Genomic DNA, 13819 nt, shown 5'->3' with positions numbered 1-13819 from the left:
TAAATTGAGATTAATGGCCCAAAGTGGGCCTTGAAGCTTCTCTCCTGATCTCTCTGTTCCTTCCCTTCCTTTTGCCTTCAGATTGACAGACTCCAGAAGTCAAAGTGGTTTCCCAGCCCTTGTGGAGAGCAAGTCTCCTTTGGTCTCTGTCTGAGTCCTCTCAGCTGGTTTTCCAACCACACCGCACCCTCACCCCACTGCAAGGATGTGGCCAGGCTGCCAGTAGCAAGGCCACTCCTCTCTTGGGTTTGCAGCCATGCCAGCCAGCCACATCCGGCGGGAAGTAGTGGACCCCACCTGCCCACCTGGGTCTCCCAGCAGTGCTCTGAAGGGCCATGACATTGCACTTTGGTAAAGGTGTGTGTGGAGAGTTTGTGAGCCCAGTCCTGTATTGGTTTTGGAGACTGAGGTTTTTTGGTGACTAAGACCCAGGAGAGTCAAGGAGCCAGGCTTCCAGTCTCCTCCAGGCCCGACCGAGGCCAACAGCACCTACCAGGGCCAGGCCTGGGGAGAAGTGAAGCTCCCTACCCTTCAGGCTTGACAGAAGGGGGAGGGGAGCTTTCTCAGCCTCACCTCAGTCCTGAGCACCCCAGGAGGGGGCTGGCTAGGACTCCAGACAAATTCAACTTTCCACTAAGGTTCTGGGTCAGACTCCAGGCCTGTACAGGGCTGACCTGGCTCAAACATCCAACCACAAGGCAGCCAGTGACCCAGGCACCCACCCCTCCTCTTGATCCCTCTCCAGAATGGGCTTCTTGCCCAGGCCAGAAACATACTGCCTAGAGCAACTACAGATTGTAATCTAAAACAAGAGGATGGCATTGGATGGGGAAATTGGGGAAGGTGTTTTTAGGAGCCACTGGGAAAACAGAGACATCAGAGGCCCTCTGGATGGGCTTGGGGAGAGGGGCTTCTGGAGCCTAGAGGGTGGTGAGCTGAGGAGACTGCAGTTGGGGATTTCAGCTGCATCAGGTCCTGCCCCTCCCCCACCTCCCGGCAGTCTTCTTGGCAGACAGCAGATAGATGCATGACAAAGGTGCCTTGATGGTTCTGTCCTGGGGGTTGAGGAGATGGCTGGGGAGGGGCTCCTCCTGTTCCAAAGCACGTTTCTCCACCCCCACCAGGCCCCTTAATCTTCCTGCCTTTTGGGCAGTTAATGGCTGAGAGATGAACACAGCTCCAACCCCATTGCCCTGTAGATCTTCGAACAGACTACTTTCATGGAAAGTACTGAAATGCATGCATACAGTTAGTTGCCCAAAAAGTACACACAGGTGGGAGAAGGGCACACGAACAGAGGCAGTGTAACACAGACTTGGGGGAAAACAGGCTCAGAAGACTCCTGGATACCACCAAGATGAAGACAGGGCCATAGTCAGGAGGCCCCTGTGAGACATCCAGCCCCTCAGAAGGCAGACAGAGCTGCTGGCCCAACAGACAACCCCAGACAGGACTGAGCCTGGAGCCCATGATGAAGAGGTCAGTGTTCCAGGCTCGGGATCCTGGCCTTCCAAGCTATGGGCAGTTCTGGTCCTGAGCCTTTCTGGACCCCTTGATTCACCCTGGGGTCTCCATTTAGGACAAGTTTTGGGCACAGACAAACATCATCCCTCACAGACTAGTGCTATTCTCTTGCAAACAAAATCAAACACTAGGCCAGCTGCGTGAGCCCTGAGGACACTCAGGCCAGGCCCAGAAAAACAGACCTTGAGGGAGAGCTTAGGGCACCCTTGCTGCACCCCTCCCCAAATCGTCTCTACCACTTCTGCAACTTTCCGCCAGCCAGCCCCCCCAAACAAAGCACATCCCATGGCCTGGGGGGCTGGGGGAGGGGTGGGTGACTAGGCTGGACGCCTGAGTCCTCCGGAGGAAGGGGAAACAGGACAGCTAGGTCCTGGTGGGGGGGCCCTCAGTGCCTGTCTGAGGCTCAGTCTTTGAGGGGATTGGGGAGGGGGTTTGCTGGAGCTCATTTTGGCCACTCTGAGGGGGATTCTGTGTGAGGGGATTGGGGATGGGGGGTTGGGGGCAGGAAGCTGTCCCCAGGGGAGCCATCCAGGTCCATTCAGGGGTTGAGTACTTGTTTAGGGTTAGAGCTGCCCCCTCTGGGGACCGGGATTGTCCACCCAAGGCCATTGTCCTGCCCCCTTCCCCCCCAGTCCCTCCCAGGCCTCTTTGAACCTGAAGCCCGGTATTTTTTTCTCCACACCCCATCCCTTGGTTTTCCCCATCCAGGGCCTAGGGCTGGAGGCTTGCGCTGGGGAAGTGGGGGAGGGAGAACAGGGCCTACTACGGTATTAGATATCTGAGTCCCTGAGGAGGTGGACATGGAGCCTGATGTTCAAGTCCTGCAGTGGGGGGCCCAGATTCCTCTGTCTGGACAAAGGTTGGGACACTCAGGCCCAGTCAGTACAGAGCCTGGTCCCTGGAAGGGGGAAAGGAGGACAATCCTTAAGTCTTCCTGAAGTGAAGACTGGGATATGGGCTGGAGGCATTGTCTGGCAATCTGCCCCTGGAGATAGGTGGAACTTGGCAGGCTGGACAGATGAGTGTTGGGCATCTGAGGCTGCAGAGTAACTGGATTTGGCCAGTATCTGGATGGGAACACCTAGGTTTCTGGATGGGGGAGGGCAAGAGGGGACAGCTGGCCACTTTGCCTGTGGCTGTTGGTGAATTGAGGGACAGCCCCAGAATTACTTGGCAAGTTCAATAAATGTTTGAGGAGCTGAGAAGGGTGGCTGGGCCCCAGTGAAGGGACAGTGCCAGGGGTCTTTGGAGAGAAGGTCAAGCACCCGGGTTCCTGAAAATGTGGGGAAGGTGTGGAAAAAGATCCCAGACAGCTCTGAGGTGGACAGAGCCCAAGGGAGGGCAGGGCACATTTTTGGGAGCTGAAAGTGAAGTCCCCAAGGGGTCTCTGCACTGGGGGCCTGCAACGAGGGCCTGGAGGGGCGCCCAGTTGGATCTGCCCCGCTTTCCCCTTCCACAGACACCACCGTCAACATCAGGCGAACACCCTCCGCCTCAGTTTCTCTCACCCCCACCGCCCTCTCCTCCACCCATCCAGGGGGCGGGGCCAGAGGTCAAGGCTAGTGGGTGGGGTTGGGGAGGGAGAGAGGTGCTGAGCGGAGCCTTGGCCAGGCCTTGTTTCACCAGGCCCCCGGCTTGGGGCGCCTTCGTTCCCCATGGCGGGACACCTGCCTTCGGACTTCGCCTTCTCGCCCCCACCGGGCGGTGGAGGCGATGGGCCAGGGGGGCCAGATCCGGGCTGGGTTGACCCTCGGACCTGGCTAAGCTTCCAAGGCCCTCCTGGTGGGACAGGAATTGGGCCAGGGGTTGGGCCAGGCTCCGAGGTGTGGGGGATTCCCTCGTGCCCCGCGCCGTACGAGTTCTGTGGAGGGATGGCGTACTGTGGACCTCAGGTTGGAGTGGGGCTAGTACCCCAAGGCGGCCTGGAGACTCCTCAGCCCGAGGGCGAGGCGGGAGCAGGGGTAGAGAGCAACTCGGAGGGGGCCTCCCCCGAGCCCTGCACTGCCGCCCCTGGTGCCGTGAAGCTGGAGAAGGAGAAGCTGGAACAAAACTCTGAGGAGGTGAGTGAGCTGAAACCAGGACCGGGTCGGGGAGAGGGGAAAGTGGTCCCCTGCAGCTGCCCAGGCCTGGAACCCAAGAGAGGAGCGGGCTAGGGAGAGGGCTGTGTGATGACTGCAGGCAATCCAGGAGGCAGCAGCAAGGGGGAACTAGATTCCTGAATTCGCAGAGAGAACCGCAGGGGAGGTGGGGGCGGCCTGGAGAGTCGGAAGCTGGCTCGGGCCTGGCTCTTGTCAAGAAGGTCTCTCTTGCCTCCTAGGCCTGCCCAGGTCAGGCCACTCGCCCATTACCAGTCCAGCACAGGACTCAGCTTGGAGTTCATTTGAGCTCCATCTCCCACCCTTAGCTCTTGAAAATTTGATCCTTATCAGACCCAAGATCGTGGCTTCAGGGTTAAGCATGGCCTGAAGGTAGAAACAGTGCTTATCCCGGAGTTATTGTTCCTGAAAGTCTAGGGTGTGACTTGGTTTCTGATAGCTCTTGTTTGGGCTGTATGTGTGTGTGTGTGGAGCTGGGTCTACCTCCAGTCAAGTTGAGGTCTTCCCTCGACCTCTGCCTCAGGCCAGTGAGTCACCATTAAAGTGCACACCCTGGCGCCCCCTTGTAGAGAGCTAGAAGTACCGATTTTGACTGAGTTCAGTCTCAGTTCCATAAGTTGTAAATAAACAAAAAAATGGTGGGCGAAGTTATCTCCAGGCCATTCCCCAGGGTTTGCTGAGGGATTGAAGGTGGCCAACCCTACTGGGGACTATTAGAGATGGATCTACCAGTCCTCAGAAGCGACAAGTGAAAGCAATTAGAGATCAAGTACTAAAAGCCTTCAGACTTCATGGAAGGTGTGAGTGGTTTCAGGAGGGACCGAGCAGCCCCAGACCCTTTGCAGGAGGTGACTGCTGAGCCCTGAATAATAATGGCTGCCAACTGTGGTCTGCTTCCCAAGTGCTGGCTGTGTGCTCAGTTTATACATCATCATCTCATTAACTGGCACAAAATCTCCAAGGGAGGTGTTATTAGCCTGTTTCATGGGTCTTCACTGCTAGATGATGAAGCAAGGATTTTAACTGGGGTTTGCATTAAACCAAATCCCCAAAATAGGATTTGGAAAAGCTGAGAAGACAGCTGGGGGCATTTATAGGTTTTCATCATTGGCTGAGAAGTTGGGAATGAAAATTAGCCTATTTGAATTTGATAGGATCGATCACCATTGAAACACTTCCCTTCAGGCTTCCAAGACTGCACAGAGGCCTTGTTTTTTCTCACTAGCTGCTGCTCCTCTTGGCCGGCCATGCTACCCTGGAGTGCCCGGGGGCTCGGTCCTTCCACCGCTGTTCTATCTACCCTTCCTTCCTCTCATCCACCCTGACGTACCATTAGATATCAGATGACTACCACAATTTTGTGTCTCCTGCCTGCAAGTCTGCCTGCCTGATCTGCTCCACCCCGTCACACAGTTGCTCAAGGCCAAAGCTAGTTATCCTCGGTTCCTTTCACATCCTACATCCTGTTCTTAGGAAACACTACGACCTCTACCTTCCAAATACATCCTGAATCAATCACGTCCTACCCCCTGGCCCCTGCCACCAACATCTGCCGAGATTACTGCAGTAGCTCCTTACAGGCTGTTACTAACATACCAACTACAGTTTTAAAATGTGGGAGTCAGATCATTTCACTCCAGTAGCTTCTCTTTTCATTCTGAGCTGTGCAAAGTCACTGTGGCCTCTATAGAATCTGCCCAGATCCCCTGTGCTCTCTCACATCCTCAGCTCTTACCCTCTTGCCATTTGCTCAAATATCACCATCTCTAAATATCTTGCTTAAAATTGTCACCCTCCTCCAGTCTCCTATCCTGCTCTACTCCTGCAGCCTGCGTTATTTTTTCCTTCAGCACTTCTATCATACAGGATATAGTTTTACCTGTCTCACTATATTAGAATGTAAGCTGCATGAGGTCAGGGCTTTTTCTCTACTTTGTGTGGCTACTGGTTTATGGAAGGTACTCAATATATCTGCTGAATCAATCAATGAGGATGCCTCTATATTGCAAAAAAAAATAATAATAATAATAGTAAGAGTGAAAAAAGTAAATAATCCGACAAAAAAAACAAAACAAAAAAAACCAAGCACCAAGGATACACAAAGCACTTCATTTGTGCCTCTTATGGCACCTGTTACTTTTTTGTGTATACGTGCCATGTCAGAGTTTGTGGGGTCCTTGAAACAAACTGGGGAAAATATACTGAATTTAGAATCAGACATGAGCTCTTTTTTCTTTCTGTAGTTTCAAAACTTCCTCAAACTGGGGGTAATTCTTCAGTCAAAGGGACTTTTGTGAGTATTAAATGAGCTGTCAGGTGGCAGAGCGCTCTTTACAACCTGGCAGGTGTTCTCACTGAGACCAAGGCCTGTCTTTCCATCTTTGCTTGGTGCTCTGTCTCCTGGATGTACTGTTTTCTGGAGGAAGAGCAGTCCCTCCTCATATGCATGTGTCAATGAGCAGTGAATGGGTGAATGACATTTGTAGATGGGTTATTTCTAGATGTTAGGTGGGCAGCCTGGGAGGCAGGGATACTCCCACAGATGTTTCCTTGGGGCCAGTCAGGTTCTTGATCCCAAATGGAAAGGGGAGGTTGATAACTGGTGTGTTTATGTTCTTATAAGTCCTCTGCCTTTTTATACGCAGTCCCAGGACATCAAGGCTCTGCAGAAAGAACTCGAGCAATTTGCCAAGCTCCTGAAGCAGAAGAGGATCACCTTAGGATATACCCAGGCTGATGTGGGGCTCACTCTGGGGGTTCTCTTTGGTGGGTCCCCTGAGCATGTTCTGACCCACAGGGACCACATCTGGAAGGAACATTCTTGAACTTAGGCCTTTAATCCCCACCAAGGAAGGAGGAGGGAGTGTGTTTCAGGGGCAGGCCCTACCCTTACCCATGAAGAGGGAGAGGAGAAAGGAAGGGGGAGAAGATACTTGGGCCTTGAGCCTCCCCGTGGGAAGAAGTGGGACCCTGGTGTGGGTTCTTGTGAGGGTGGAAGAGGAGGGAGGCCTGGGTCTTGGCATCAGGAGTGTCCCACGTGCTGCCTCACGTTCTTCTTTCATCCGGCTTCCCGCAGGGAAGGTGTTCAGCCAAACGACCATCTGCCGCTTTGAGGCTCTGCAGCTCAGCTTCAAGAACATGTGTAAGCTGCGGCCCCTGCTGCAGAAGTGGGTGGAGGAAGCGGACAACAACGAAAACCTTCAGGAGGTGAGGAGGGGAGGGAGGGATGCACGGGGACCTGCCGGGGCTCAGCCCAGCTTCCATCCCTGGTTGCCGCGCTCCCTCTTGGGAGCAGTAGTTCTCAATGGGGTGGAATGCAATTCCTCAGCTCTGGTGACACATCCAGTCATTGCCCCCCTAGCAATTTGCTCTCCAGTCACTGACCCTGTGGTGCTGTTGCTCAGCAGATCCAAAGCCTGCTCTTGTCACCCCTCCCCATCTGCCCAGATATGCAAAGCAGAGACCCTCGTGCAGGCCCGAAAGAGAAAGCGAACGAGTATTGAGAACCGAGTGAGAGGCAACCTGGAGACCTTGTTCCTGCAGTGCCCAAAACCCACGCTGCAGCAGATCAGCCACATTGCCCAGCAGCTTGGGCTGGAGAAGGATGTGAGTGCCCCTGTCCCCTGTGCTCCCTCTCCTCCTCTCCAGCCACCACCTCCCTTTCCCTAGCTCTGGTTCCTGCCCTCCAGCCACTCTAGGGCTGTTGACTTTGGGCGAGATGATCAAGCAAAGCCAGACCCATCTCTCAGAGCTTATAGTCCAATGTCACTCTCCCTTGTGTCGTCTACTCCCAGGTGGTCCGAGTGTGGTTCTGCAACCGGCGCCAGAAGGGCAAACGATCAAGCATTGACTATTCTCAGCGAGAGGATTTTGAGGCTGCTGGGTCTCCTTTCTCAGGGGCACCAGTGTCCTTTCCTCTGACCCCAGGGCCCCACTTTGGTACCCCAGGCTATGGGAGCCCTCACTTCACTACGCTGTACTCTTCGGTCCCTTTTCCAGAGGGGGAAGCCTTTCCTTCTGTCTCTGTCACCACTCTGGGCTCTCCCATGCATTCAAATTGAGGTGCTTGCCCTTCCTAGGAAAGGAGAGAAGCCAGGGAAAGGGAACCTGGAGTATGTACCTGGGCTTTTGGGAGTAAGTTCTTCATTCACTAAGGAAGGAATTGGGAACACAAAGGGTGGGGGCAGGGAACTTTGGGGGAACTGATTAGAGGGAAGGTGAAGTTCAATGATGCTCTTGATTTTAATCCCCACATCACTCATCACTTTGTTCTTAAATAAAGAAGCCTGGGACACAGTAGAATAGATACTTGTGTCTTTGGTTTATCCTCCTTTAGTCACTGAAGGGGGCATGGGGAGGGGATACCCAATGATAACTGCTCTCGTCCTCAAGTAATCAAGGTGCCATTCAAAGTGCTCGAGGTCACACAGTGAGAGCTGGGATTGGGAGAGTTGGAATTGGAACCCAAGTTTATTTGTAGAGGGCCCTAATAGGCTAGTTCTTGAGAGCCTGTGACATGGGGTCTGCACACCATAATTCTGCCCACAGATGCTGTCACCATGCAGCCCATTACCCTTTAGGAGCTGGCTATTTTTGCTTTCCCCATTCTACTCTGGAAGTTCCTTAGTGTCTTTATACTAAGAAATCAAGTCTTTAGACAATCTGCTGCATATCATCCCAACCTGAAACTCCACCTTGTGCTTTCTTTTTTTTCTTTAAAGATGACTGGTAAGGGGATCTTAACCCTTGACTTGCTGTTGTCAGCACCACACTCTCCCAAGTGAGCCATGGGCTTGCCCTACACCTTGTGCTTTCTTGATAACAGCAGCTATTTGGTTTCCACTTAAGAATTCTGCATACCCTGTCCATAAGTGACTCACCTAATAGCCACATTTTATCCCTGGCCCTGCCACTAGCTAATTAGTGGCCTTTGCAGCTGTTTCCTTGATGTGGAAAAAACTTGAGTTGGCAAGCCTAGGTTGGAGGAGGTGGACATGCATGTTTCAGTAGGTCAAGATAATGCTTTCCTAATAACAGTAGAAAGGATGTTTTGACAATATCTTGGCTTGGTGTAAGGCTCACCGGAGAAAATCACACGTGCCATACGTAGGTTAAGAGGCTGATCACACTGGACCAGGTCAGCATCTGCTGCAGCTGGTTTACCAAGTATTCTTTTTCCCTAGTGGTACAGGGTAAGCCTGTAAAAGTTATGTCATCCTTTTGAACTTGACCAAATCCCAACTACCTTACTTTAATGGCAGTAGATCTGTTTTCCTTTAAACTAGAAACTGTTACTTGTGTTCCTTTTTTTCTGTCTCCTACCTCCAGCTCATCCCATGTATTTGCACCTTTCCAGTGAGCAAGTTTGTATTTCTCTGTTCATCCCTCCTCCCCTTCTCCCAAGAATCTGAATTGTTCTCCAGACCTTACCAACTCCATTCTTCCTAGAATTGGGAAGGAAGGGATATCAGACCCACAAGAAGAATAAATACCCAGTAGTGAGTGAAACTACTCATTCTTTACTTGGAAATTGAAGCAAATCTCTGAAAAGCCAGGTCACTATGATTATGGTCAGCAGCAGGACTAGCCATAGTATAAGAAAGTTTTGGGACCAGGCCCTAGGTTTTCCCAGAATGCCTTAGGTGATGCCATTTAAAAACATTAAGAATTCTCTTACATCTTTGAGCAGTTGCAAGCAGGCTTTTGCAATTGATGGGTGCTCTGATCATAGACAACATTCTAGTGTCCTTGTACAGCTTGTAACTAGGAATTTCTAGCTCACTGACAACTTCCTGAAGGCAGCAATATCTTTGGCAGGAAAACTCTTATGTCACCTTGGTCATGAGGGCCTGTTACAGGCCTTGAATCAGTATCCATAGCAATGGATTCTTCCCCACAGTCATTCCCTCCTATTAAGGAAATAAGGGGGTCCTTTCTTAGGACCCATTTACACCCCACTGTGTCCATCAGTGTTCTGGAGGTGCCAGTTCTGTGTCCTCTGGTGCCTTGGTGGTGGGCCTTAGGTCTGGATGCCAGCACGGCAGCATGGGCATCGGAAGTCAGCCTCCCTGGCAGCCTGGATGCTGCAGCCAACACAGGCCACATGGAACCAGATGTCACAACCATCACACTGAACCCAGGCCACTGTCTCTTCTTGGGGCAGGCAGCAACAGGGAGCTGCACAGGGCTCTCCACCCCCAGCTGCAGGGGGAGCCATGCTGGTGCTCACTGGGTGCTTCCGAGGACGGCCACGTCGATTGCTGAGTGGAAGTGACAAACAGTCACTGGAAACCTATGGAAGCCTAGACCTTGCCCCTGGATAACAGTAGAGTGAACCTACACAGACACACTGGACTGATGTGAACCTGAAGTCTGTCCTTAAAAACATTAGGGTGGGGGCCGAGCCTGTGGCGCACTCGGGAGGGTGCTGCGCTGGGAGCGCAGGCGACGCTCCCAGCGGCCGCGGGTTCGGGTCCTATATAGGAATGGCCGGTACACTCACTGGCTGAGTGCCGGTCACGAAAAAGAAAAAAAAAAAAAAAAAAAACATTAGGGTGGGCCTAGAAACTAGTCCCTGAAAACTGGCAGGGTGAGCCTGGAAGTTGTGCATCCTTAGGCACTAGAAGAATGGGGTTAAAGCCATCTGAATATAAAAGGCAGGAATTCTGTTTCTACTGACCTGCCTGCTCAGGTGGTTTTATAGCTGTGTAGCTGCTGCCCCAACTCGACCTAAGTCTTTTTCATATTTTTTTCTTCTGTCAGCTCCCAGGTCTTGCCATTCTAACATTTTTGTGCGTGTGTGGCTGGCTGGTATGGGGATCTGAATCTGTGACCTTAATGTCATAAGGCTGTGCTCGAACCAACTGAGCTAACTGGCCAGCCATTCTAATCTCTATTCTGTCTCTGTCCACCTCCCATGTCCACCCCACAAGCAGAGGAGTCCTCTTACAACCTGGGGTTCTAAAGGAATCAAAAAGCAGTGAAATACTGAGGCAAGATGGAGAGGACTCTTAACTTACCCACTGGGTGTCAGTGGGGCTTTCTCGATGCGGAGTTTCTTCCTGGGCCCTGTGAGGACTGGTGCAGGGCTCTGAACCTCCCTCTCATCATCCAGTTCCGCCAACACTCGGTGAGCTGACTTCCTCCGATTTCTTGCGGGTGGAGCAGAAGGAGTGGTCCCCGCCCCAGGTGGTGTGGGAACAGGCAGGCTCTGTGGCCCACCCCCACCCCGGGAGAAGGTGAAGGGCTGGGGCTGGAGCTTGCTGAGGCTACCAATGGAGTTGAGGATCAGCGTGGCCTTGGGGGCAGGGGAGAGGGCACCAAGGGGCCTCTGTGGGGCCCCCTGGGAGGGCAGCATGGGCCGGAAACCAGCCCCAGTCCCGGCTTCTCCCCTAGACCGTGGGATGGTAATGGCAGCAAAGTCCTGAGGTTTGACTCGGACTTGTTGGAACATGAAGTAGAACTCCGAGGGGCTGGTTCCTGGGGGCCCTTCAGGGCCAAAGGTCAGGAGGTCCCCATCACTCAACTCCAGCCTGTGACCTCTTGGGAGTCGGACATTGTTGACCAAAGTCCCTGTTGATGGTAGGGCACCAGACAGATAGGGAGGACAAAAACAAGTGAGCAGAGTCAGGAGTGGAGAATTCTGGCCCTGTTTGATTTCTGGGGAATGTGGGAAAGAACATGACACCTGTCATCAAATTCTCCCTCACATTCTAAGCCCCTCACCAGGTGACACCAGGTAGTAAGCTCCTCATGGGCTGGAACAAGTTTATGTTTCTTGTGCTCTCCTACAGAGGACTCTTTCCCACACTCTCCTCAAGGCCAATCCCCAGATATGCTCACTCTCACCCAGCTCCAACTCTGTCTCAACATAGCTCAGACTGGTTCAAATCCTGGCTGTACCACTTATCAGCCATGTGACCCTGGACAAGTTTCTTAATCTCTTTGTGCCTTTTTTTTTTTTTTTAACTATAAAACTAGGATGATATTAGTGCCACCTACATTTAATTCACTTAAAACAGTGCCTGGCTCATACTAGTAAGCACTAAATGAATGTTGGCCACCATAGTCAAATGCCCAGAACACCTCCAAAGCAGACTTACATTTCACCTAAGAGGAAACTAAGACCCAGAGAGGTGGAGTGAGAGCCCTGAGGTTTTGCCAGGGGCCAGTGGCAGAACTCAAATGTGAACCCAGGTCTTCTGAGGATGACTAACTGCCTCAAGTCAGGAAGAAAGACACATGCCCAGATCATAAAACAATTCAATATAAAACAGCCCTAACAGGAATAAAGTGCCTCAGCAAAGCTGGAAACAAATCAAGTCTGAGCTTGGCCTCCAGTGGCCCCAAAACATCCCCACTGTGACACCTCTCTGATGATGCCCCAGGCCCTGGATCTACCTTCCTGTATTTCCTGTATGAGCTAAACAGGACCAACAAGAGTCAGTCCTACAGTTTGTGACACTGCACACTTCTGCTGGGAAGGCTGCGGTCTGGACCACGACCATCTGTTCAACCTGATGGTGAGTATGGGAGGCAGGTAGCGGGGTCCCTATGGAACCCCTTAATCATTCCAGCCTGGAACTTTGATTGCCCAGGGGTAAAGCTTCCTTGCTCACTGCTCACCTTGGCTGCTGTGGTCCTCCAGGCTCACCCTCCAGTCATCACCCCGGGGTTCAGCATGCAGCTCAGCATGGACCCCAGAGATGAAGCCAGGTTCCTGCTGGGGCCGCAGGGCCACATCACACAGGTCGGCCCTGCGGCCCAAGCGATAGGTGCAGCCAGCCTCAGTGGGGGGGTGGAAGGTGTAGAGATCGCCGCCCCTGCCGCCCCCTATGCGCAGCAGCTGGAAGCAGGGCAGCATGGGCGGTGCCCTCTCTGCATCACCTCTTCCACTTAGGCATCCAACACCTTTCCCACTCCTGGGCCATGCACTGGCCTGATGCAAACTTGGGCTGTGCTGTGTGTAATTTCAACTGAGCATACTAGCTGAGTAGTGCAAATTCAGAGTGCAAGCAGCCTAGGCACGAAATGCAAAGTTAGCTGTGAAGCAGATTTGTAACTGAAAAAGTCTAGGAAGGTCCCAGGGCAATGCAAAAACAGGAACGCGTCCTATGGCACCTCGGTTGAGCCGGATTCTCGGACCGCAAAGTATTCGGGGAGCCTCCGATCTGTGCAAGGCAACGATACATTAGACAGCTTCTGGGGAAATGCAAACTGGAGATATGTCCTGCTGTTTGTATTGAAAGTGTACGTTTGAAGTATACGTCTGAATGTATCACCTCAGTGTAACTTGGAGAAGAGAAGCTTATTCCTGTCAAACTTGGTTATCCAAATAGAGCACACAACCCCCCCGCTCGCCCGCGCCCCGCTTTTCTGGGCAATCCCTCTTATTATTATTATTATTTTTAAAGATGACCGGTAAGGGGATCTTAACCCTTGACTTGTTGTTGTCAGCACCACGCTCGGCCAGTGAGCTAACCAGCCATCCCTATATAGGATCCGAACCCGCGGCCTTGGTGTTATCAGCATCACACTCTCCCGAGTGAGCCACGGGCGGGCCCTTGGGCAATCCCTCTTATAACTAGGTAGTATGAACCCCCAGAGGGACATGAATCCACCGTCACCTCCCAAAAGGTAGTGCAAACGGGTCCTTAAGTACTCTAACAAAGTGGATCTAGACTCCTGCTTCCTGGCTTCGCCGGGTGGGATGAAAACAGAGGAAGGAGCTCCCCGCGATCATGCAAGGCATAACCCGACCTTTTCCCTCCCTGCCCCACCCCAGTTTCGGATCTACCTGTGCGGTGCAGTCTCGGAATAGCCTCCTCTCCAGGCAGTGCCAGCCTGTGCGGCGGCCCGGGGACCCCTCACACTCCTCGGCCGGAGCCGGCGCTCCCGCGACTGTTTGACAGCCAGGAAGCCGGGGCCAGGAGGGGCGCGGCCTCGGCGCGCGGGCTGCGCCGACCCCACCTTCGAAATTCCCGGGTCCGAACTTCGCACCGAGCGAGCCCGCCCCTTGCCGTCCCTGATTGCCCAGCTCATTTGCCCTCCCCCGCTCCATTGGGCTGCGCGCTGGGAGGGTCCCCGATCTCCCGCCTTTCGCTTTTTCTGATTAGTTCACAAGTTTCCCGGGTTCCCTGAGTGGGGAGGAGCCACCAGGGCGCCGAGACACCCCGTCGCATTAATTGGGCCCAGCTTTG

The 13819-nt window shown here is 53.0% G+C and overlaps 2 protein-coding genes across 2 annotated transcripts; one reads left to right on the top strand and one right to left on the bottom strand.

Annotated features, from left to right (window-relative positions):
* Positions 1-3179: 3179 nt before the first annotated feature.
* POU5F1 (POU class 5 homeobox 1) lies at positions 3180-7681 on the top strand. Its single transcript, XM_063097594.1, has 5 exons — positions 3180-3584; positions 6266-6386; positions 6697-6827; positions 7068-7226; positions 7415-7681. The coding sequence occupies exons 1-5, from the start codon at positions 3180-3182 to the stop codon at positions 7679-7681; spliced, it is 1083 nt and encodes a 360-aa protein (XP_062953664.1).
* Positions 7682-9639: 1958 nt separating this feature from the next.
* On the bottom strand, positions 9640-12483 carry TCF19 (transcription factor 19). Its single transcript, XM_063098466.1, has 3 exons — positions 12246-12483; positions 10640-11192; positions 9640-9880 (listed from the first exon to the last, which is right to left on the bottom strand). The coding sequence occupies exons 1-3, from the start codon at positions 12481-12483 to the stop codon at positions 9640-9642; spliced, it is 1032 nt and encodes a 343-aa protein (XP_062954536.1).
* Between the last annotated feature and the right edge of the window lie 1336 nt (positions 12484-13819).

This window comes from Cynocephalus volans, chromosome 5 (assembly GCF_027409185.1).
Source record: "Cynocephalus volans isolate mCynVol1 chromosome 5, mCynVol1.pri, whole genome shotgun sequence".
NCBI classification, from domain to species: Eukaryota; Metazoa; Chordata; class Mammalia; order Dermoptera; family Cynocephalidae; genus Cynocephalus; species Cynocephalus volans.
Note: the sequence above shows the minus strand (reverse complement) of the source record. Positions and strands in the feature narration are given on the sequence as shown.

Coding starts and splice junctions, on each gene's coding strand:
- POU5F1 (XM_063097594.1), top strand. CDS start 3,180: ATGGCGGGACACCTGCCTTCGGACTTCGCCTTCTCGCCCCCACCGGGC. Junction 6,828..7,067: donor ACAACGAAAACCTTCAGGAG/GTGAGGAGGGGA, acceptor CCATCTGCCCAG/ATATGCAAAGCAGAGACCCT. Junction 7,227..7,414: donor AGCTTGGGCTGGAGAAGGAT/GTGAGTGCCCCT, acceptor GTCTACTCCCAG/GTGGTCCGAGTGTGGTTCTG.
- TCF19 (XM_063098466.1), bottom strand. CDS start 12,483: ATGCTGCCCTGCTTCCAGCTGCTGCGCATAGGGGGCGGCAGGGGCGGC. Junction 11,193..12,245: donor GGAGGACCACAGCAGCCAAG/GTGAGCAGTGAG, acceptor TACCATCAACAG/GGACTTTGGTCAACAATGTC. Junction 9,881..10,639: donor GCCCCACTGACACCCAGTGG/GTAAGTTAAGAG, acceptor ACTTCCACTCAG/CAATCGACGTGGCCGTCCTC.